Source organism: Pezoporus wallicus, unplaced genomic scaffold (genome assembly GCF_028554395.1).
Source record: "Pezoporus wallicus isolate ANWC-B61680 ecotype Strahan unplaced genomic scaffold, APGP_CSIRO_Pwel_v1 contig_13740, whole genome shotgun sequence".
Classification (NCBI taxonomy): Eukaryota; Metazoa; Chordata; class Aves; order Psittaciformes; family Psittacidae; genus Pezoporus; species Pezoporus wallicus.
In genome coordinates, this window is record NW_026639057.1 from 320,050 (window position 1) to 343,987 (window position 23,938).

The window sequence follows — 23,938 nt, forward strand, 5'->3', positions numbered from 1 at the left end:
TTAATGTTTTATATGGTAGTTTCACCTTTCTGTCTTCTCCGTTCCTTTACTTATGGCATCACTGTAAATTTATGTTCTATCACCTCCTATTTTGTACAAGTCTGGGAAAAACAAGAACAGTAAAACCCTCATTCTCTCCTCTTCAGGGGGACACGCAGGCAAAGGTACTAATAACCATATAGTTATTATAGGACAAAAAGACATTTTAAATCTAAGTAGCTGGGTGAAAAGAATGGAGACTTGATTATTCCATTAGGTAATTTGTGTGATAGTCACATTGCGTTATCATCCCACTCCTTTATCATTTCTATTAATAATCATGTTTATTTTCTATTAAATTGTTCCTGGAACTTACATCCCTGGAGCCATAAATTGTGCTGAAACATGTTGAGATTGTGTACTTGTTTATGCGCTTTTGCTAAAGCCAAATGGGATAACAATGGCTGAAAGTGATGCTCAGGATTTAATTCCTTTGAATACTTTATCAAAACCATAAAATAATAGTAATTAAATGGTGCAAGCAACTGATGAATGCTGCGTGAAGCTGCATATGTAGTCTGCCCTATTGCTGCTGGTTTCAAACAAAGGGCCATGACAGTCATTCTCTGCTTCATTGGCCTGTGTGAAAAAAAGAGATCTTGTTGTACAGCAAGGCCACTCGCATGGTCATTTCCCTGCTGACATCTTGACACAAACCCCTCAGGGGTCTCACAGACATCAGTTTATCAGTACAGTAATAACCTCATTAAGTGCCAGGGAAATCATAAAGCATTAGTGCTACAATGCATTCAGCTTTAGGTCATTATTATTGTAGGAATATGCTATTAATAATCTTTTATGCCTGTTTATAGGAATCCTTATTAACAATTTGAGATACGTCAGGTGGGTCGGTCAAGCTCTCTTTAGTCAGTGAGCTTTTGGATGAAAAGACAGGGACTTGTAACTTCCACTCTCCTGCTGCTGCAGAGCTCCTGTGCAGAGTGGGACCAGTGACCTGAGGCAGTGCAGCAGCACTGGCACTGCCTTACCTCACAAGTCTCTTCGTACATACTCAAGAGTGTTCAAAACACTGCTGAGAACTTCAGCTTTAGTCCTTTAGGTATAACTATTAATGACATCCATAGCTGAGTAGGATTGTCTTGTGATTCACCCATAGCTAAATTGCACCGTAGGAGAGGTGAGTCATCAAGTTTCCATAGATGAGGTCCTTCTCCATTTCCTTAATGGTTTTAATTCCCTCTAAAGCTCTGTGGTGACAAGTGAGCTGAGGCTGCTGCCAGGTAGCTTAGCTGCAATTGTGAGGGGCAGCTGTGTACTTGCAGCCCCTCTGGAGACGTTGGAGCTTGTATTGCTACCTACGGCTTTAGTTCACATCTGATGCCAGCTGGCACCTGGGGAAATGGTGATCAGTAGCAGTTTCTTCAACCTCTCAGGAGAATAGCATATTAGTTTATGCTCAGTAGCTCTTTTCACAATGTTCCTGGGTGATGGCGATATCCCGTTAAAAGGCACTGGAATATGTTGCTAATGCTGTGGAGTACGTTCTGTAGATTAACAGTGTCATGTCATTTCACTAATGAAACTGTAAGGTACACCAAAGGCATTTCTAACTCTCCACTGTATTATAACATTAGGAAATGAGAGAACCACAGGTACTGACATACTAAACTTTACCTGGACTCCTGATACACAGCCAGGCTTTGTGTTTTAAAACATGCACACAGATGCATGTGATACTCAGAAGTTTAAAGTGATATGCCCAGGAGCTAGTCACAGTCAAAGCTGCATTTTAGGACAGAATGCAAATTCTACTTAATCTCCTTTTGAGTTTGGGTGTGTGTGTGTTTGGTTTGTTTCTTTCTTGCTTGCTTATTTTCCTTTATTTTAAAAGATGTGTATAAAGGACAGAAGCAGACTGTTCTCACTGGTCCCCAGAGACAGGGAAAGAGACAATGAGCACTAATTAAAATCATAGAAAGTATATTTAGATTAGATACTAGGAAAAACATTCTTCATTGTGAGGATGGTGAGGTGCTGGCACAAGTTGCCCAGAGAAGCTGTGGCTGCCCTATCCCTGGCAGTGTCCAAAGCCAGGTTGGACAGGACTTGGAGCAACCTGGTCTATTGGAAGGTGTCCCTGCCCATGGCAGGGGGTTGGAGCTGGATGAGCTTTAAGGTCCCTTTCCATATGAACGTCAGAACCTTTTTTATTATGAGCTGGTTGAACACTAAAACATGTTATCCAGCCAGGCTGTGGTGTTTCCACCCTTTGAGATACTCAGAACCTGACTGGACACAGCCCAGGATAACCTGCTCTGACTGACCCTGCTCTGAGCAGGAGGGTGGAGTGGATGACCTCCAGAGGTTCCTTCCCACCTCAACTATTCTGTGATTCCTCAGAGAACAAAAATGTGGTGCAGATTATGTAATGTTGTGGAAATATTAAATATAGCTATGGGAATACAGGACAGAGGAAGGACCCTCCACAAGGTAGAGCAAAGAGAATTTACATGCTTATTATCACGGCTGATGTACATTAGCTCCCGGAGAGAGTGTAGAGCTTACTATGACCTCTGAAAGGCAAGCCAGGATGTGAGCTAATACTCAAGTCAGTGCTTAATTAACCAAGGAAAAAATATCAATAGAGGTGCATCTGAATGTCACAGATAATATGGAAATACAGTTTCTAATTTAATGCAGTAAAGTCTCTGGACATGCCCACCCCATATAAATGAGATCTAGGCCATTTTTAAATGGAAAAGATGATGAAGCAGGGAAAGAAAAGCTAATCTAAACCAGCTTGCTGCAACTTTATCAGAGAAGTACTGACAGCGATCATCTCTGTTTCTGAACAACCATACTTTCAGTTTCATAAATAATTGCTTTAAAGGTGTTCATTTGTCATTCAGACTTCTGGTTACATGTCAGTGCTCCACTATGGTTCAAACAAACCAATCTACCACCATTTTTTTAACCTGAAGCCATCAGATAAGTAATACAGCGTAGCTTGCAGAGTAGGAGCGTCTTTGTCAGAGCTGCAGCAAGGCTGGACTGCCGAACCCCAGCTAGAGAGGGTGCCCAGCCCCTGCCTTGTATCTGCAGTACCTGAAGCAAAACAATCTCTCACCTTTTCTCTGCAGATCCTGTGCTGCTCCATCCCTGAGAATGGTGCTGGCATGTGGACTTAGTGACAGGCATTTAGTTTGTGTTACTGAAACAACAGGAAGTAATGTACCTGGAAACAGAGAAAGGTGTTTTGTCTGGTGGTGTACTGGGAAACCAAGTGTGGCAGATATTTGACATTGTCATCAGCACGAACACCTGCTAACTGTTGAATCATTCAACTGAGTTAAATGTTGATGTGTGCAGTGCAGAGCTGTGCTGCCTTGAACTGTAATAGCTCTAATAAATTGTGTACTGCTGTTTCTTAGCAGGTCTGTAACAGCAGGTTATTTTGAAGTCAGATAAGCTTCAGTGGCATGGATTTACACTCAATTTCTGGGATGTCAACACTGCAGTCTGAAAGGAAATGGTTCTAAAGTCATATCCAAGATCTTTTGTTTTCCTTTTCTCTTGCTGCCTAATAATCTATCCTACTTTAGTTGTGTCTTTATTTTCCTGCACTTGAGCTCTAAGATTTGCATAGCAGCACAATGCTTTCTGCGCAGCGTATCAAATGGGTTGTGTAGTCCATAGCAACATCACCAGTTTCAGTTCTTGCCGTAAGCCTCCTGCATTGACTCAACTTCATCCTTCACTATGACTTCCGGGGACTTCTATGACAACAAACCACTAAATCATCTTTGATTTGATAAATGTTTCTGTAAGCATGCGTTTTGTTCATGAATGGTACCGAGTGGTCCTGAAAACTGGACATACTCTCATTGTCAAACAAAGATAGTGTGGGCGGTGATAATGGATATTCTCCTCAACCTCTTGCACAGTGGTTCAAAGTCTTCTAAAAACAACGTTAATACCAACTGGGGGCCAAAGACTTTCTGTAGTTTGGGTGTTTTTCTATTATCGGTGGAAACATACAATCCCGCCATACAAGGCCTTGTTATCTAACATGATGTAAAGTCACAGTTCTACTTAAAAGTAAATCCAGTGGTGGTGGTAGCAAATGGCCTAAGGAAAACCTGTGGAGCAGGAATTCCCTGAAGTACTGCTTCTCTGAAGTCTATGTCAGGAAAGGATTGCATAGGATATGCTTTCTCCCCAAGCATCTGCTGCTGACCACTGCTGGCAGGAGGATACTGTGCTATGAGGATTCGTGCCTGGCCCAGTGCAGAACTGATGTCCTCAGATCAACAGCCTGCTGAGGGTAATGTCCTGTTTCAAGTCATCTACATTAATTTGAGTCAGCAATTTGATTTTTAAAAGCTCCTTGTTTCATGGCTGTAACACAAAGTTCTCTGGTTGTGTTTATGATGACTATATTCAGTTAGATCAAAACAGTGACAAGAGTAGCAAAAGGAAATACCCATGGAGAATGGAGGAAGCGTGGGAAAGATCAATATTTTTCAGCAAGAAAACACCAATATTATAGAAGAAGAAGTGATCTTTCAGACCTACTAATAAGAAATACAATAGCACAGAGAAGCTTTTGCTCTCTTGTGTGAAAGAGGGAATATATAGCTGGCTAAATCCATCCAGTTAGGAGAATAAGTAAGCATCATTGAGTACCTCTGGCTTTCACAGCATGTAATTGATTTTTAACTAATTCTACACCCAGATAACCTAATCCTTGTGTGGAAAAAAATCAGTGGCTCTAAATCAGTTCTTATTTGAACAAGAAGGTCAACATTGTCCCAGGGAGCACATGCTGCTCCACAGGTACATCAGTCTCCCCAGAGATTTGAGTAAGGAGTCTGCTTGTGCACCACCTCCACTGAAATCATTGTGGTTTTGTAGTGAGCTCAGTCAGGACAAAATCACACATACGAGGAGAAGCACGAGCAGCAGTTTAAGGATGCCCAGACCTGGATGTTGCTTTTTGTGCTGCAGTACTTCAAAGCCCATTTTCTCTCACCTCCCTGTTCTGAAGACGTGACAAAGTTCCTCTTAGCCACAATGGGCTCTGTGCTGTTGGGTCCCTGGTCCTGTTTGCTCTCACTTTTCAGGCAGAGCACTGTGACAAGGCTTTCTGGCTCTCTGAGCACCCACTCCTCTGATCCTAAGTAACACCACCAATGTGCCTAATAAGGTTCCTTGCTGTGTGTTCCCTTTTTGTGCTTCATGCCAGCTACCAGCCAGGGCTATCGCATCACTTCACAGTAATGTTTCCATTAATGAAAGTGCAGTTTCCTGGTGCTCCATATCCCTTTATCTTGTGCTCATATGCACAACAGCCTGTATCTGTGCTGTGCAGAAGGATGCATCCAGAATTCATTTTCTTTCTCATGTAATACGAAAAGTATTTCTGAAAGAGTAACTAGTGAAGTGATGAGAATCCTCAAGGCTTTGAAGTCTAAGCTTTGCTGGTGTGATTAGTTTAAATGGCTCATTTGCCACATAGGGAATTGGTATTGATGGGTTTGGGTTTCTTCACCCCCCTCTTCTGTTTGGAAATTTGATAGCTCCGAACAAGTGCTATTTGGAGCAAGCTCAAAGCTGCTGTTGTGTTTCTCAACAGGAGCCCTCCAATATATGTGCAAAGAGGAAATTATCTGGCATTTCTGAGCTGTTCTTTTGGTTGCCCATGTGTTACTTTACAATGAACACGTTTGAGAAGATGGTGGTGGGTGCATAATCATAGAATCAACAAATCAACTCTCTGGAGGCCAAGGGCCCTTCTCAGGAGACAGATTCCTGACTCAGACAATTGCAAATGCTTGCAAGAGCACATCCAAGTTCTGTGTGCACCCAGCTGGACTTTTTCTGTGACAGTTATTCAGCTCCTCAGTTTCCCACAATGAGGATTTATCTTGGTGTTTGTTGCCTCAGCCTTGTCTCCTCATTAAAATGAGCTCTCAGCCAACAGAACCAAGCCACATCTGCCATTTATGCAGGCCAAACTTCCCCGTGGCTGAATATTAAGATGAACTGCATGAAGAGAAAACTCACAAGACTGACTTGATTTCCCAACACTCAAAACAATCAATGCCAGAACTCACCATAAAAACCTTTTTTGTCTCTCAAACCCTCTTGTTACTCATCTCCTCTGTTTCTGCTTTCAGCCTAGGAACAGAGGCCAGTAGGATCCAGAGATAGTTGTAAGTTGTAGAGGCACTGAGGGACCAGCATATTTATGGCATCATTTAAAGTATGGCTGGAGTGTTACTTTTACGTATTTGCATTTTCCTGTGGATAATCATCTGCATGCTGACAGCCCAACATCCAGGTGGATTGGCTCCAAAAAGGCTTGCCAGAGCATCACTATTGAGACCTGGTATGTCTGTGCAGTGAGCATGGTCTGCTCCAGCTGAGCAGGGTTTAATTGCAGTCCTGGGATACTTTAAGTTAGGATGGACACTCATCCTCCCTCTCCTTCTTCTTCTTTTGCAGTTGTTGTTGCCCAAAAGCAAGTGGTCTGAGAGTCTGAGGAGATAAGAGTTGGGCCTATGGTTTGTGCTGAGAAAGAATACAGCCGTTACATAAGTGTATTTAGAAAACCTATGACAAAGGGGTGTTAAAATGACCAAGTTCACAAAAGTTGAGCTTTCCTCTGTTTCCTGTGCAGCATTAATTCACTGTTGTACAGATGTTGATAATCTGTAACAATGGGATTCCACACTACATATTTTTGCTTGGGACCTTTGCTTTGTTTAAAAACTGACATAATGAAGTGTGCTTACGAGATAAATCAATGGTCTGTACTGAATGACTGCCAAAGTCTTTCCTGCTGCAGAAAGTGAAGACCACATCGCCAGTGATGTACAGGATCTGCAGAAAGAAACATGATGGTTTTGCAAAGGCTTTCTCTTGTGGCAAGTGAATAGTAGAGGAATGGATTTTATCCCCACATGTGCCAGAGAACTCTTCATTATGAGCATCCTATTTGCACCAAACAAAACTTTTCAAGGCTGTTTTCTACTTGTGAGTTTGTCTTTATTCATGGTACACATCTAAGATCCCAGGGTTGTAAACTGAGTAATTGCCTGAGTAATCACAGTTCCAGCTGAAGCCGCTGGGATTTTAATCGTGAATATAAGAAGTACTGTGCAACAGTCTGAAAGCAGGTCTTAAACAGCTTGTGTTAGGTCCCCAAGTTTAGCTGTTACTTCTTACTCAGTTCATGTTCCATAAAGAAGGCAAACCCCAGAACCTTAACATTCCAGGAAGTTTATAAAAATGAATGCATTGATGTCTGAAGCATTCATACTATTCTGATAAGCAATGAAGAAATGAATAATTCTGTTTCCAAAGCAGAATGTGAATAGTGTGCCGTAAATAATGCCTGGTGAGGGTGAATAAAGAAGGGAAAATAAACTATTGAAAGCTACACATTAGTTGAACATTGTTCATTCTGCTCACTGAATGAGGTAAGGGTCTTACGGAAAAGAGCATATGTGACAGTGTCATTTACAGTGCTGTCGTGGGGCCTTTGCATGAGGCACACAAATTACTGTTTCACAGGCAGCCACACCATTCTATGTGCTTGATTAGAAGCCTTTGTAATGTAAGCGTTGCATAGTTTTTGTGTGCAATAACTAAGTCACATGGTTTGAAGTCCCTATTTCAAGATCTGAAGGCTCTGAAGCCTTTTCAGCTTAATGGTACAAGGGTTATTCTATTCTTTCATGCGGGGGGACCAATATATTCTCCCTGCTTTAGTCCTCTGAAATATGTGATTTTGTCTAAACTAAGAAAGAAAATAGTCAGCCTGGTGCAGTTACCTCCCATGATGAATTTTATTAATACTGTAAGTGAAAACAATGCATTGGTGACTTCAGTGTTTCCTGTTGTACCACTGTTATTTAAGAACATGGTGGTGATTCAAGCACCTCAGAACAGCAATGGCTGAAGATACCAGGGTAGTCAGAGTCACCAGATTATGTCCTGTGCTGCTGTTACTCACAGAAAGAAAACTACGTGTAATTCTCCACCTTCAAGGATAGAGGGGCAGGTTGGGTGGCCTCCAGGGGGGAGGATGAATTGCCTGCTTTCATTCACAAATACAGGTTAATACTGATAGGGTTTCAAGGAGACTCTACGTGGAAGACAGCAATGCAGTATAGAGAGCTAAATGAATCATGTGAGGTGTTGAGGTTGCTCACAAGGTTGTTGTGAGGATGGATTTATACTGAGTTTGCTGCTGCCTGGATAAGTAATACTGCTGATGACACAGGAAGGTGTCAGGAGATGGTGATCAGTCTGATTTCCCGTATGGCAGAAAACAGAGAATTTGGGATTTGCGGGAAGCCATGAACAGCCTCAAGGACATTAAGTAATAAACCCTCTGCCCACAGAAATAATTAAAGGCAGCCACTCCACTTCACTTTTACCTTTCGGCCTTTTCTAGGGGTATTCTTTGGCTTTTGTCCACTGACAAATTCCCAGTCCACCATGCGGGACTCCGACTGGCTTATTTCAAGACAAATTTCTTTAGTACTGGTATCTTGTGCACCTGAATCCTGGTTAGAAGAGCAAGTCAAACCTCCATGTTGCGCTGTGTTCATTGCTGTTGCATTTAATCACAGGAACACTCTCTTGTCCTTTGAGTTACCTTTGAAGATGGATAAATTCCCAGAGATGTCTAAACCAAATGAGGGGGCTTTAACTTCACAGGAGAACAATGACAACTTAAGCATTTTATCAAGTGCCAACCATGCTGGGTTAATTTTTTATAAGGTTTGATGCTATGTTTCTGTATTTTTAATAGAGACTGACAAAACAGTCGTTTAAGCCACACAGAAAGGCAAACTTTTACAGCAGGACTGTAACCAATTTGAATGTTAATGGTGAAATACCAGGACAGTCTGTCTTAAAAGACTGCCAAGAAATACTCACTGGTGTTGCTGCATAAAAGTCAGAAGATTCCCTTGCATTTGCAGACATATTATACAATGCTTTCAGATTTTTAAAACTGATTTGGAAATCATTTTGATATTGTGAAAAAAATGATGTAATAAAATCCATGAAAATACCACCCCACACTGAAGGTAATAACAGTGAGAACTTTATTCTGCTGCATTTCTGTTTGCTAAGGGAAGATTTTTGTTTTATATTCCTAGAAGTTTTTATGTATTTCAGATACATGAGTAACCTCAGGTTACTGAAGTCTTAAGTATATAATGTATGATGCCCATGGCAGGGGGTTGGAACCGGATGATCTTAAGGTTCTTTCCAACCCAATCCATTCTATGGTTCTATGATTACTGCTGTCATTGGCACAAATTTCATTTTCAAGTATATGTTATCTATCATGATCAATACTTCATAACAAACATAGAAAGTACACTCTAGGCTTTACAGATTATCCTTGCTCAAGAAGAACAATGTCTATCCATGAAACATTTATACTATGAGGACCACTGCAAGAAATGACTGGACACCTTTTCTCAAGGTTGGATTTGTGCCCTCTGCCTACTTTGTGGGCGACTTGAGTCATGAATTGAGACCTATCATCATCCATGCATCAGATACGTGAGATGGGTTAAATGGTAAGAAGAAAGGCTCAGTTGGTGGGGAACAGGGCTCTGAACAGGTTTCTATGCATGCAGGTCCCTACTACCTGATGGACTCCCTGGTTGCAAGGTAGTGGCATGGCCTATATACTACCTGTGTCTTCTCCACAGTGGATCACAGAGCAGTCTGATCATCTGCATATGTGACCACAAATGGGGAGAGAGAGGTCACAGTGCAGAGCTGCGAGTGGCTTTGATATCAGCTTCACTGTGGGAAGTGTGTAACAGGACAGAACTGCATTGCTCTAAGCTCTGTGGGTAAGATGTACAAGGCTGTTGGTTGCCCTTCATAAGCCTGTTCAGTCCTGTCTCCTTTTTCTTCCCTCTCTAAAATGGGCCCTGCACATATTTTCCTGGCCTGGCGAATTTTTGTAGAGGCCAATAATGCTGTCAGGCCCGAGATGAACATGAATAATAGCCTGTTTGCACAGCTGATAACTGAGCTGTAAAAACGTATCTGCTCCCAGATGAAGCTTGACACGCAAAATTTAAGCTTGGGGAGCTATTCTTTGTACATAGTCTGAAAAAAATGTAATAAAGGCTTGGACTGATTAATTTTTCTTCATCTTTAAAAGAAAAAACCCTACAGGAGGGTCAGCAGAGAAAGCTTCTGTGTTTTGACACAAAACTTGGAATTAACTTCAAGCATAAAATACAGCAAATGTTTAATCTGCAATAAAGTTGAATCTGCTCATTTTGGAGAAGAACAATGGCCAAGGGTTGAAGCTTTGGGTTCTGCAGTTGCCAGATGGGCTCATTTCCAAAAGGGAATTTGGATTCTAATCAGTGTCCGCTGGGATCCATGCCCACCGCTCCGAGTCCGTGTGCCACAAAGGAGAGATTAGGGGCAGAATGAGAATGTGCAGGGCTGGCACGAATCAAAGGGACTCCCTGTAAAACCTATTACATCTGCGCTCTAAAACATGCATAGAGAAACTGACAGTCAGGAAAATGCAGTTTGGATTGTGCTTTCATGGCTGGGAAGCTAAAACTGGGTGGGTGGCTAAGTGTAACTCCATGTCCATGCCAGCTTCATTTGACTGCAGCAGCCCAAGTCAGGCCAGATTTTATTGTCCTGTCAGGACTTTCAGAGTAGCAGGATAAATAAAGGAATGAAACAGGGAAATGAATTTATAGACTTTGGTTGTCAAATGATTTACAAAAGGCCCAAACCTTGGTGTTTTGTTCTATTGATTCTGTTTTGGCAAGACAAAGATAAGATTGTGAACCTGTACAAAGAGAGGTGGCCTTTACTTCCCTCTGTGTCTTTGTGACGGCTGGGCGATTTGCTGAATAGAAGTTCCACTTTTAGACTGAAAGCAGGTGTTACTCTACACTGAATTATGAGATACAAACACTATGGCATGTTTCTGGGACTCCCAGAGTTGGCTAGTATTGAACCACAACAAATCCCAAACGTTTGGGTGGGAATAGCTGCATTTCTCCAATGTCTGCTTTGTAAGAGAAACTATCCACTTCCCACATCAAGCTTCAGGTGATCTACAAGTACTTGCGATCTTTGGGAGCCATGCTAGTCCTTAAGGCTTGTGCCCTCTAGGAGGTGAATGTGCCCATGGTTTGGGTTGTGGCCCTCTGAACCAGCCAAAGAATATGAGATGCTTTAGCCTGATCTGGACACCAGTTGCATCATTTTCTAGGGGAGAAGGAAGAGGTGTGCAGGGCTGTGGTGCTGGCTGCAGCCCTTCAGCGTTCTCCAGCACAGCCTTGGGCTGGTGTTCCCCTTCTGTCCTCCTGGGGACTACGGGCCTCCTTCACAAGTACCAGTGCCAAGCTTTGATGACTAGTGGGCAACAAGTATCTAGCAATCCTACTGAGTGGCCCAGGGTGTATTGAAATAGAAAAATAAAAACCAGCAACTCTGAGATAAGTTTGGGCATGTTTCAGCTTTCTAAAGTGGGAATGAAAGGGAGACAAGCAAGGTCTTTCTGAGGCAACAGCAAGACTCTCAGACAGGCTGAGGAAGTTGGGGCTGCTCAGCCTGGAGAAGGCTGCGTGGAGACCTCATAGCAGCCTTCCAGTATCTGAAGGGGGCCTATAGGGATGCTGGAGAGGGACCCTTCGTTAGAGACTGTAGTGATAGGACAAAGGGTAACGGGTTAAAACTTAAACAGGGGAAGTTTAGGTTGGATATAAGAAGGAAATTCTTTCCTGTTAGGGTGGTGAGGCACTGGAATGGGTTGCCCAGGGAGGTTGTGAATGCTCCATCCCTGGCAGTGTTCAAGACCAGGTTGGACGAGGCCTTGGGTGATACGATTTAGTGTAAGGTGTCCCTGCCCACAGCAGGGGGGTTGGAACTGGATTATCTTAAGGTCCTTTCCAACCCTAACGATTCTATGATTCTATGATTCTATGAGTTAAATTAAAGTGCTGTGGAAAGTGCATGTAGAAGTTTGAGCTATCAGTTTGACCAGATCTGTGCAGACATACAAATGCGTAAATACTGTGCTTTATCAGAGCCATAGGAGAAGCCAGGGCTGAAGCATAAGAGATGCAGCAAATCAAGGACCAAATGAATTAGTAGGAGTTGGTTTAGGTTGATTTAGACTACAAGTATCTATTATACGCTTTTATTTTTTCAGTCTTGATCCACCTTATCTAGAATTTAAAGTCTGTGGAACTGAGAGACACTTCTGCTTTTGAAGAAAGAATATGGGATGGAATATATGAAGGATATACTACTGAGGGTAGGACGAAAGCTGGTTTGTGCTTCTAGGAACGATGCCTCTAGGATGTGTTATTCCGAAGTTTATCTATCACTTGATGCTTTATGTGATATGACAGAATGCCACAGGGATTGATCCATCAACTGCTGTTGCTGCAACATGGTGTAACAGACAGGAAATCTGAAAGGACATGTTTTCTGAAACCTTGTTTAAAAGAACTGTAGCTCCAGGAGTGCACACACACACCTCTGTCGCTCAGACAAGCATGGGTTCTACACATGGCATGAGCTCCATCCTAACATTAGTGAGGAAAGGTTTCTCAACCTCAAAGAAACAAGTATTTCACACTGCAGTTACATGGATAATTCTTCTCAAATGCATATAAACAAGTCACTCAAATGCATCTCTAATGAAGACATACATAGAGACACCCAGAAGCAAACCACCATGCAAAGTGAGGAGATACTTGAACATACATTTGCAAGATGATAATTAGAATATTTTTCTCTCCCAGTGTTTCCCTTTTCTTCCTCTCCCCTCATTCCTCTTTTCTGGGGAGGAGGGGATTTTAAAACTAGTTTGATTTTTATCCACTTTGAAAACCAAGTAATTCCACTCTGACCAAGCTCAGATCTTTTGGTTAGGCATGAGACTCCATTCATTCCCTTGTTATTTAAGAACTGAGAGTGACGAGATAGCAATATCTAATGGGATAGCTTTGAAAAAAATTACTAAAGACAAGCTAGTAAATCAAAAGAGAAAGCAAGAAAAAAACCCAACACATTCCGAATCCAGCCTTGAAAAATACGCTTTTAATGAGCTTTCACTTTAAAAAGGAAAACAAATGCCAGGTTCCTTTTCCTTCATAAGGAAGGACAGCCCTGTCAAGCAGCTGTAAGAATTTACAAATCAGATGACTTAGACTCTACCTGCCACTTGGCACAAAGGCAACAGATTCAGCACTAGCTTTAAAGCAAGACAGGGTTTCAAGTGTTCCGCTGTCATATGAAATCCATACAAAAATAATGAGAACCATTCCATGCAAGCATCATCCTCAATTCCCATTTGGGTATTGTTTTCTCATTGATGTTGTAATTAATGCTAAAATAACTTGTCTGTGAGCCTTCAAGATGCTTCGAGCTTTCCAGAGGGCTGTGAGGAGCTGAGGGAGTTTTGCACCTCACAGAACCAGACCTTGTCTCTGCTTCCGCCATTCATGCACGATACACCACTTCTTTGAAGCACTGGGGCCTAAACAAATAAGGTGTGGGAGAAAACTGGAGCAATGTCTAGACCACAGAATGTTTAAAAAGGGGAAAAAAATAGTGAATCCAGGCTTGGTGCTGTTACTGGGTTTCCCTGGCTGTGTCTAAGACCCTGGGGAGCCACAGAGCAAACAGCAGCCTGTGGTACTAATCTGCTGCTTTACAGCATTGGTATATGGTGACTGTAGAGCTACACGAGACACTGTCAACTTGAGTTTTGCTCCAATTCATGATTCCTTTGTTTGCAATAATGGGATAAATAGTTTGAAGTGAAACATCTTGAAAAAAGGCCACTGTACTTGTTACTAACCATGGCCTCAAGTCTGCATTTCTGTTGGCTTTCACAGTCATTAGTCACTGTAAAACAGCAAAGAGTAGATCAGTCTAGAGCAGTGCTCCTCTGGCATGCAAAAGATCTTGCCAGACACCTAATCCTCACTTTTTTTTCTTCTTGGTCCCTTCATTCTTATGCTCATTACAATTGATGGAAAAGTCCCTATTGTGACTGTAGATTTGGTTGCACTCAAAGATTTATTGTGCAAGGATACTGCTATGGCAGGGTGTTTACCCTTGGGAAGGGAATTAAGGGTAGAAGCTTTCACTGTTAACTCCTCACTAGCTAAATAAAAACTTCACCAATGGACTGGAAAGCATCTCTTACCTTCTCTCTACTCCCATGAAAGAGCTGCTATAGAAAGGCAGCAGCATGAAGTGGAAGATGGATTTGAAGCCACACTAAGTACTGCGAGTAACGCAGTGCTATCCAGAAAGCCAGATTCCCAGGGAACTGCTCTTCCCAGCTACTCTTACGTGGCCAGAGCACTGCTGAATGGAGCTAGAGAATATTTCAGTTGATTTGCTAAGGAAAAGCAGGAGGTATTAGTCAAAGTGGACTAACTTGGGTTTGCGGTTATAGATATATTGATATAAAAATTGAAGGGAATGCTTGTAAGTGAGAATTGCTCTGAAGACAAGAATCCATAAGTATGAGATACAGACTGTTACCTGTGCACCTGTGTATGCAGTTAGCAAAGGTGTGTTTTACATTTAAATGGAAGCTTTTGTCACTAAATGTTGGTTCCATACCTTTGGCCAGTGGTGTGTCAGTGTTACATCATCCTGCTACTTATGCTTGAATAAAGGAGAACTGAGTGACAGTTTTAGGACAAAGAAGAATTACGGCGATGGAAGGAAGAGATCCTGGCTTGGAGGAGAGACAGTTCTTGGATGATAAACTGACGGGGTTTGTAGTCTGATTTAAATCCGATTGTGTGATGTCCTCCTTTCCTTACTAGGCTGTGAGATAACTAAAATAAGGGTATATCTTTAGAAAACGTTAAGAGTGCTAATGGGGTAAAACTGACCTTTTACGCATGAAACAAGCAAAAACCAGGTCCCAATGGCTGTGAAAGGGGAAATGTATCCAATAGACAAAGTAGTACAGAGCATGAATGTAAAAAAGAAATATAAAAAACCCCCATTGAGCAGGTGATTTAGGGAACTGGAGTCCCCTCGAAAAAAGATGAAGTTAAAAGAGAAGAAAATTAAGTTAAGAAACTAAAGAGATTATTGAAGATATTGAATGAAGCATTTTAATACAATAAAAATTGCAAAAAACAAGAGCATAGAAAAGGGAGATCAACAGACACCATTTAGTCAGATACGAATGAAAATGTGAATTGGAAACAAAAAACCTCTAAACAGTTAGGGCCCTAAAACAAATGAAGGGAAGTGAAAGGAACATTTCTGAGTAAAATGAGTAGAGTTTGAAGCAAAAGACTGAATTATCTTACCAGATAAAACCAGTACGTAGAACATTTTAAACCAGGCTATTAAGCAAGGTACAAACAAAAGTAGGTTTGGTAATCCCAAAAGCAGGAAGGAAGCTTGGGAAAAGTGTTAGTCATTTTGAGCACAGTAGGTAAAAACCAAGAGCTCTGCAAGAGTCTTAGGAACAAGTCCTGATCAGAAGCGAACCTCTATTTATGCTCCACTGCGCTTGTGGCTTATTTTGTGCCTCACTTCATAGAAGCAGCAGAAAAAGTTATTGTTCAATGTAATATACAACAGTACTTATAGCTGAAAACTCACAGTAGTTTGGGGAAAAGAGTTTTATTTTAAAATGTAAATAATTGCAGGTACTGACATGGCATTGGGCCACCATGTCACATTAAGGATGTGGCTGCTACTGCATTGCTTCAACTAACTTTGATGAAAAGGTTTCATTTAAATATCTGAAAGCTACGAGGGGACTGAAACAATTATGTTTGTCTGTTGAAAGATAAGACTGAAAAAGTCAACCTCATGGACAGGGGATATTTTCAAAGGTTAATATACAAATAGAGGAGAACAGGTCTTTAAATGTCCATTTGAAAGAAGAAAGAAATATGTTGAAGAAGGACATGAAGTTTTTTGGGGAAAATGGAGGGGGTATTAGTACAAACAGCTTAGGAAACTGCCTCCATGGCTTGAAGATTTTCAGCAGGTAGACTGTTTTGGGTTTTGTTCTTAATTTAGCAAAGATTTTAATGACAAAAATAAGAAGCACCCCCCATTCATCTGTCCTTGAGACAGCTCTTTGGCTGGGGCTGTCTCTCTGACCGTGGTCACAGGGCAGGGGAGGACTATGGCTCCTTGGGTGGCAGTAAATAAGCCAGACTAATTCTGATACTACTCTAACTTGGCACCGTTATGCCCAGGTTCTCAGTGTTAAACTGGATGGAATGAGTCAGTGCGGATGGTATTGGTCACCTCCTCTTGCACAGCGAGTCTGTGGCTTCTGCGATGTGGTGAACACTAAAATGCACACCAAGTGGAAGCGCTTGTAGCAAAAGATGTCTGTGCTGTTGCTTTACAGATTTCCACAGTCTGGAGAGAAGAATCCTGAGCACCTCTTCCAGTTTTCAACTCAAGAGGTGAGCTCCTGAAGGAGACACGCCTTGGCAGGTAAATTAACAGTCTTAATTAACTATTGGAACATAATGGATAAAACTAGAGTTAATTTTTTTTACACACCAAATGGTTTCCCTTGCCCAATTTCCTTCCCCTTTAGCACCTCATTTCCCTCTTGCCTCTGCAATCCCTTGGAGACACAGATGTCCACAAGATGGTACTAGGCTACCGGTAGCCCCTACAATGGCTGGTCTGTGAAGGCTGCTGAACTTGCTGTTTGGCAGGTGGCATCAGAGCAATTCACTCAAAAAAAAGCCTCTTAATGGCGTTTCTTGTGAGAGGCATCAGGCCTAAATACCTGTTTGGGGGTTTTATTTAATGAAACAAAACTGACAGCAAAAGGCTGCTGTGACTGAAGCTGTGTGCACTTACCTGTCTTGTACCAGGTAACATCGTTACTGTCTTTGGAGTCACTTCCAATTTAAACTACTTTACGAAAGAGAAGTATGAGGCCAGGAATTAAAGCAGCACTATGAAACTGTGTTTTGGCACATTTAAGAAAGAAATTTGACCTAATGCGTTATAAATACCTCATTTGCTTTCAGCAATTATTGCAATCTATCACATTGAGCCAGCCAACACAAACACGCACTACACTTTGCATGCTGAAAAGTTGTTCAAAAAGGCTTGAATAAATTGTTAATAGTCTAAAAGCTGCTAGTGAAATAGCTCAATGATTAGCTCTTCTTCTCTTCACATGGTTCAAACGCATTAGTGACACTACTGCCTAATGACTTGCAAAATTTCTGTTAAAGGCATAGGTGCATTTTTAAACAGCGGAGAAGCAATTCTGAAGCCAATAACATTTCAGGCTTTGAAACGGGAAAGTTTTATACATTGGGTTCTGTAAAATTAGTGCTTTATTTATTTTAACATTCCACATACAAACACATTAATCCTGTTGGGATGTTAGCTCCAAGTGGCTTCCGAAAAATACTTTTTCATAATAAGATTACTGAAATTCTCCTAATCCTGACTTGATGAACAACACTGCGGTGTTAAAGACAGTGACCCGCTTCCTCATCAGCACTGTGCAACCAGAGCGATAAACATGGCCCCCAATAGCCTGAAGCATTTCCCCTGTAGGTGCTGATCCAGGCTCCTGTGTTTTGAGTTGTAGCGAGGGTGAGCAGCTGCTCTGAAGGGACGTTGCACCCTTCCCATACTCCATACTCATTTTACTGATTTGAAGAAAATTAAGTGGAGGTGACCATATCAGTATGGTCATAATGAAATCCCTCAATGGGAGATGCGAATTAACAAGGAGAGCACACAATTTGTGCCTCCAGGACACGTGTTTAATTGACATATTAAAATCAGGATCACAAACGACACTGTCATAAAATCACAGAATGATTTGGGTTGGAAGGAATGTTAAAACTCATCCAGTTCCAACCCCCTGCCACGGGCAGGGACACCTTCCACTAGAGCAGCTTGCTCCAAGCCCCATCCAACCTGGCCTTGAGCACTGCCAGGGATGGGGCAGCCACAGCTTCTCTGGGCACTCTGTGCCAGCGCCTCAGCACCCTCACAAAAAGAACTTCTGCCTGAGATCTAATCTCAATCTCCCCTCTGGCAGTTTAAAACCATTCTTCGTTGTCCTATCACGTCATTGTCCAAAGCCCCTCTCCAGGTTTCTTGTCGGCACCATTAGGCACTGGGAGCTGCTCTAAGGTCTCCCCGGGGCCATGTCCTCTCCAGACTGAACAACCCAGCTCTGTGTCGCTGTAGCTGGGACAGCAGAAGGGAGCTCAGGACCCTGCGCACCTGATGGCAGCGGGCAGGCCCATGTACCCCAGCCGGAGCTCCGGCCTTACGCCACGGGGCCGGACCTGCCCCGCTCTCCTGGGGCCCCTTCGCCACCAGCCCGAGGGGCCATGGGGGGATGTCTCGCAGCGCGGCGCGCCCGCAGGTGATCCCGGCCGCCTGCTCCTTCCTCTGTCGGGCCTGGCAGTACCGAGCCCGGTGCGCGCTCCCCGCCAAGCGCCGGCCGGGGCCGAGCCGAGCCGAGCGGCGGCGCGCGGGGCCCGCCCAGCGGGGCGCGTCACGGCGCGGCGGCGCGCGGCGGGGCGGGAGGCGGTGCCGGCCGCGCAGTCGGCGCGGGGCGGCGAGCGGCGCGCGGGCTGCGCGCACCCCGCATACGGCGCTGCCACCGAGGGAGCGAGCGAGCACCATGTGCCGGGCAGCGCTCAGCCGGCTGCTGCTCCTCCAGCTGCTGCTACTGCTGCTGCTGCTGCTGCTGCTGATCAACGTGCACCAAGGCAAAGGTGGGTCCGGCGAGCCCCGGCGGCTTCGCCTCGGTGCTCCCGGGGAGGGGGTGAGCTCCCTGCCTTGCCCCGGCCGCCCCACAGCGCGGTGCGGTGCCCCACGGGAGGGCTGGGACCCGCGAGGGCCCGGGCTCGCTCGGGGCTTGCGACCTGCCGGGGCCGGGCACGCTCTTCATCGCGCGGAAGCAAGGCTGCCGCTGGTGACAGGAGCTGCCACCTTTAATCCGCTTCTGAGGAGATTTGTGCCTCGGCCGAGCAGCGCTGCACCGTGCGTCTGCAAAGCAGATTTGCTCCGTGTGTCTGTCCCCGTGTATCCGCCCCCGCCCTCAACTTCACTTGGGTCAGTTCCCTTTTCCCGGGCCGGCGCCCCTGTCCGTTTCCCACAGCGTCCCCAGGTATCTCTGCGTTCTGCCCCGGTACCGGACGCGCGGGAGATCCCAGCATCATTGTGCTTTATAATTTGTCTTTGTCTTTTGCATCTCGGGTTTAACCGTCTTCTATTCCCAGGCTCCTTTTCCCCCGCCGTGCCTTTCAAACGATGCCGGGAAGCACGGGAATGGTCCCCGTTATCCCTGCACAAAGCATCTTAGGCATCACCGCTGGTCTCCCGCGGAGGCGCGTCTCTCTCAGCCCCGCACCGAGCCCTACCCCACCCCCCACCCGAGCCCAGTGGCTCCCGGCCCGGCTTATGCGCGGCCGGGACAGGGCGGGGAGGCTGCCCCGGGCTGCCCCCGCCGCGGGAGCGCGCCCCGCTGACCCAGGCGCGGCCCCGTGTCTCGCAGGAGCCGTCAAGGAGTGCGAGGAAGACCAGTTCCAGTGCCGGAACGAGCGGTGCATCCCCGCCATCTGGAAATGCGACGAGGACGACGACTGCTCGGATAACAGCGACGAGGCGGATTGCCGTGAGTGTCCGTGCACCGCGCGGTGGGCCGGGGGACCGAGACCGGGAAGGGCGCGCTTCCTACCAGCGCTGCACCTCTGTTTTATGAATGAATGAATGAATGAAGTCGCGCCGTGCCCGGCTCCGGCGCCGATTGGCTGCCGGGAGCAGCCGATCGGTGACGAGGCGCCGGGCCCGCCGCGGGGCACGCCCCGCCCCGCGGGCAGCGGCTCCTGGTTGCCGGCCGCGGGCACCGGGAGGTTCCGCTCACGCCTCCGGTCACGCTTCTGCTCGGAACTCCGAAGGGAGAGGCGCGGTTTGTGTCCTGGGGAGCTGGGAGTGGTGAAGAACCCCGGGAAGGCCGTGCTCGGGGCCAGTGACAGGTGCTGGCGTGAACCGCTGCTGACGTACAGGCGTCCTACACGGTGTGGGGTTGGCGTGAGCTTTGTGTTTAAATGTGTGCTTGCTGTGACGGTGCGAAGGGAGGTGAACAAGGAGCCCTGCTTGGCAGTGTCAGCTGTGTAACACTGACTGATTCCCTGGTAGTGTAGGGGAAGAGAGAGCAAGAGTTGTGCTTATGATCCTGAGCAGGTTGCAGTCCTGCTTTCTCCTGTACTGTGGGCCTGGTGTGTGTGAGTGGCACCCAGTAAACTTTGGGTAGTTTGTAGGGTTGTCTTGTTACCTCTTTGTTATTTTGCTCACGGCTTCTGCCAGCCTGAGAGAATTTGTCTCAACTGCAGAGTGTGAGAAGCATCTGTAAAAGAAGTTATGGAGGCCTAAGTCTTAAAGAGAAATTTCTTTGAGTTGCAAATACTGTAGCAAGTACCACATATCTTGAATTATCTCTGTAGGATTACAGATGCTGAGTGTGCATCAGGTTATAATTCGTGGAATGAACTCTTCAAAGTTCATAGACAGAAGGGATGTATCAAGAAGAGTCACTGGTAATGTGTGGGACTATCCTGTTAACAGCTCCACTGATATATCTGTCTGTCTTCTCAGAGTGAAGTCTGATTACATCAGTGTAAGGAGAGCAGGGATTCCCAAACCTCCTGCTCATGGGAAATGTCTCAATATTATAACGTAAAGCATAGTATCTATATCTGGTGCTTTTATACTCAGAGGTCTTGGCAGGCTTTATATGTGCCTAAGTTTATGATTTGGGGAGTTAGCAGTTTTACTTAATTCGGCTACAGAAATGGTTTATGCAGGAATTACATTGGCACTGGTTAGAAGCAAATTAGGTTTGGAACATTTCAAATTACAAAAGACTCAACTTGCTTGGACTTGTTCATAACTGGGCACGTTTCCTCAGAGCTTACGAGTTTCCAGAAAGGCACTAATCTGAGGGGAGCGCTGGCAACCTCTGAGCAGGCTGACAGTGGTGTTCTTGAAGCTGCCTGTTTAAAAGTCCCTTTGGGCCGTTGTACAGAGGCTTGGCAAGCTGCAGGTGACCTACAGCTGTGCTTTGGGAGCTGCTGTTTCAGGGGTAGCATCTTGAGGAACAGATTCTTCATCTCCCACTCCACATTGAAGAGTAGGTTTGTGGCCTGTGCTCCGCTCCTTACCTAGCAGCAGTAAATGGGTCTCACTGGGCTGCTTTTTATCTTTCCCTTTTCCTTGTGATCCACCCTCTAAGCATTGTGTCAGAGAGTGTAAAACAGCATCCTGGTGAATATCAGCTTTGTGTGTATTGTGCTGTGTTAGAATGGTTAGATGGAGAATTGCATCTTACTTAGTTTTATTTCAGAGGGGGATTTACAGTTGTTGGGTTTGGGAGTAGTAGGCATATAATGCTAGATTGTGGTAGAGAGGTAACTTTTGAGATGTTAGGAAAAAGAATTTTTTGATGTGGAGACAGGAAGAGTTCTTCACATTCATCTGAACTTGACATTTATTATTCACTGGGGAGCATAGTACAGAAATTACTCACGGACTCCTAATTTAGTTCATATATTCGTTGACTTTGCAGTTGTTTCTCCAAGCAGTCTGAAAGACACTTAAATTGCATTTTTCACACATTTTTCTTGCTTACATTGTTCTGAACATAGTTTTCTTTTAAAAATACATACTGTCTGTCAGCATATGCGATGTTCAGAGTTCTGCTCACTGGGTGAAAGAATATGTTCCGTGTGTTCTTGTTTCTAGACACCACCTCGGTTATCACTGCAGTAATAAACAGATAACGTATTTAAAAACTATTTTATGAACATATGCAGCAGAAGAAACTGTTCTGGAAAACTCGACTGGAGTGGTGATGGAGAGGGAAAAGAACATGCAAATAGCCTGCTGGTAATGAATACTGAAAGGGCCCTGATAAATCCTGGAATTACTTGCTGATACCTTTGTCCAGGGTTGATAGCATATTTGTAATAGCTCACTGCTGCCTATATTTATCCTCCCTTGCTGAAGAGACAGTATAGTCTTCAACTGTGTTAAGGACTGGTTTATGGAACAATCTTGGCCTACGTGGTCTGTATACACTGGACGATTTTGTAACCAAGAGTCTCCAATGTACTTCTGGAAGGAGGCAGTTTTTCTGGCAGTGCCCTGTGTGCTTCTCACTAGAAGCCATCTTTATGCAAGACTGACATTTTTGGTTATATTTTGGCATTTTTGGTTTGTTTCCACCCCACCCCTCAATCTTTGCTGGTATAATGTTGGCTGTTTTTAAAGGAGTTTTAGACTCGTAAGAGGAACATCGCAGTAGTCGTACTCTATCATCCCCTTGGAATTTGCTTTCCATTCAGTAATACTTCTCAATTGTGATTGGTAGTTCAAGTTACCTGCCATAGGATGATGTTAATATGTTAATTGGCAAACATAGGAACTGAAGCATGAAAAAGTAATGATCTCAGCTCTTACTCAAACCAGATTTACTCAGTACTGGTTTATAAGGTGTGTTGAATTTATCCTAGGTTGCTCAGTAACCTTCTTATATATTATGGAGCCAAACACTTTCTTGGTGTGTAGCAGTCGACTTCAGAGGTTTTACTTGTGAGAAATGAATGAAATGAAAGGAATCCAGTTGGGTTTTCTTCCAAGAATAAAAGGTGTGTAACACATTTCTTAACTTTAAATGATGTTGCTGATGAAGGCAGAATTGACGAGCTCTCTGTGCACATGGTTCACTTGTGACAGCAGGCGGTAGAGAAATGGGATTTGTTGCTCACACTATTTGGATTATCATGCATTGGCTGTTTCTGTAAGATACTCACTGCAATACAGACTAGACTGTCTGTCACTGTGTTCAATTTAAATGATCTTCACAATTTTAGCATACTCCAAGAAGCATCTTTAGAGTTGAAACTTCTTGCCTCTCCGAGGTCCTCCTCATTTGAGCAAGTATCAGTTCTGCATATGGCGCGTATTTTATGTCGCATATTTCAATGTTAGCAAGTCCTTTTAATAATGCTGATGTTTAAAAAAGTCAAGGAGCCACCAGAAAAGAATACATGATTCTTGCAGTATGAAGACAAAAGTGGTGAGGATTTAGGGAAGAGCAGGAAAATAGGGATTGTAGAAAGTACCTTGCATTTTGAGCAAAGGTGAAAAAAAAAAGAACCAAGTAGATGTAGGTAGCAAGTAAGTGTGAATAAAGTTATTGCCTTACAAGAAGTAAAAGGAAACAAATCCTGGTAGCAAAAGAACTGTAGCAAAGGAGGCTACTAGGGTGCTCATTTGTATGAGGCAGGTGGCTCATGAAGCGTTAAGAGAGGAGGAGATGCTAACTGTATGCATGGTGGAAGTAGGTAAAGCTGTACACAGATTGCTTAAATACGAAGATGCCTTTTCCCTGTCTCATTTTCAGAAAGCCTACAGCATTTTATAGGAAATAAAAAAAGGAGTAGATAAATTCCTTAAAATGTTCCTGTGTATCCACTAAAAGAGCACCCAAGAGAAAGATTGTGAAAGTTCCAGTGTTTGGGCTGCTTGGGAAATAAAAGTGTTAAGCTCTGGAATTAGGAATGTTGGGTAGCTATTACTCAGTTTAAATCTGTGTAAGACTATTGACTCTGCCCCATACAAAATTATTTGCTTGAGCCCAATCCAGTCTGTGTAGGCCTGACAAGATGAAAACTCAGTTGCAATTTATAGCTTGAACACTTACGATCTGCACTGTATGTGATCCATAGAATGAGGAGAGGGCTCCAGGGTAATTCTGAATGTGATTTTTTAGACGTATTTTATTCCTTCCATGTACAGGCAAGTGATGCCTTTTCCTCTCAGGACACTGTGGAAAGTCAAGACTCAATTTTAT

At 44.0% G+C, this 23,938-nt stretch overlaps 1 protein-coding gene across 2 annotated transcripts in view; it reads left to right on the forward strand.

Moving 5' to 3' along the window:
- The first annotated feature begins 18,604 nt into the window (after window positions 1-18,604).
- Window positions 18,605-23,938, forward strand: part of LRP8 (LDL receptor related protein 8) — a 191,262-nt gene continuing 185,928 nt past the window's right edge. For both annotated transcript variants that reach the window (XM_057413517.1, XM_057413518.1), the window contains exons 1-2: window positions 18,605-18,797; window positions 19,580-19,699. In XM_057413517.1, the coding sequence (XP_057269500.1) occupies window positions 18,704-18,797; window positions 19,580-19,699 (214 nt within the window). In that variant the 5' untranslated portion in view covers window positions 18,605-18,703. The remainder of the gene's footprint in view (window positions 18,798-19,579; window positions 19,700-23,938) is intronic.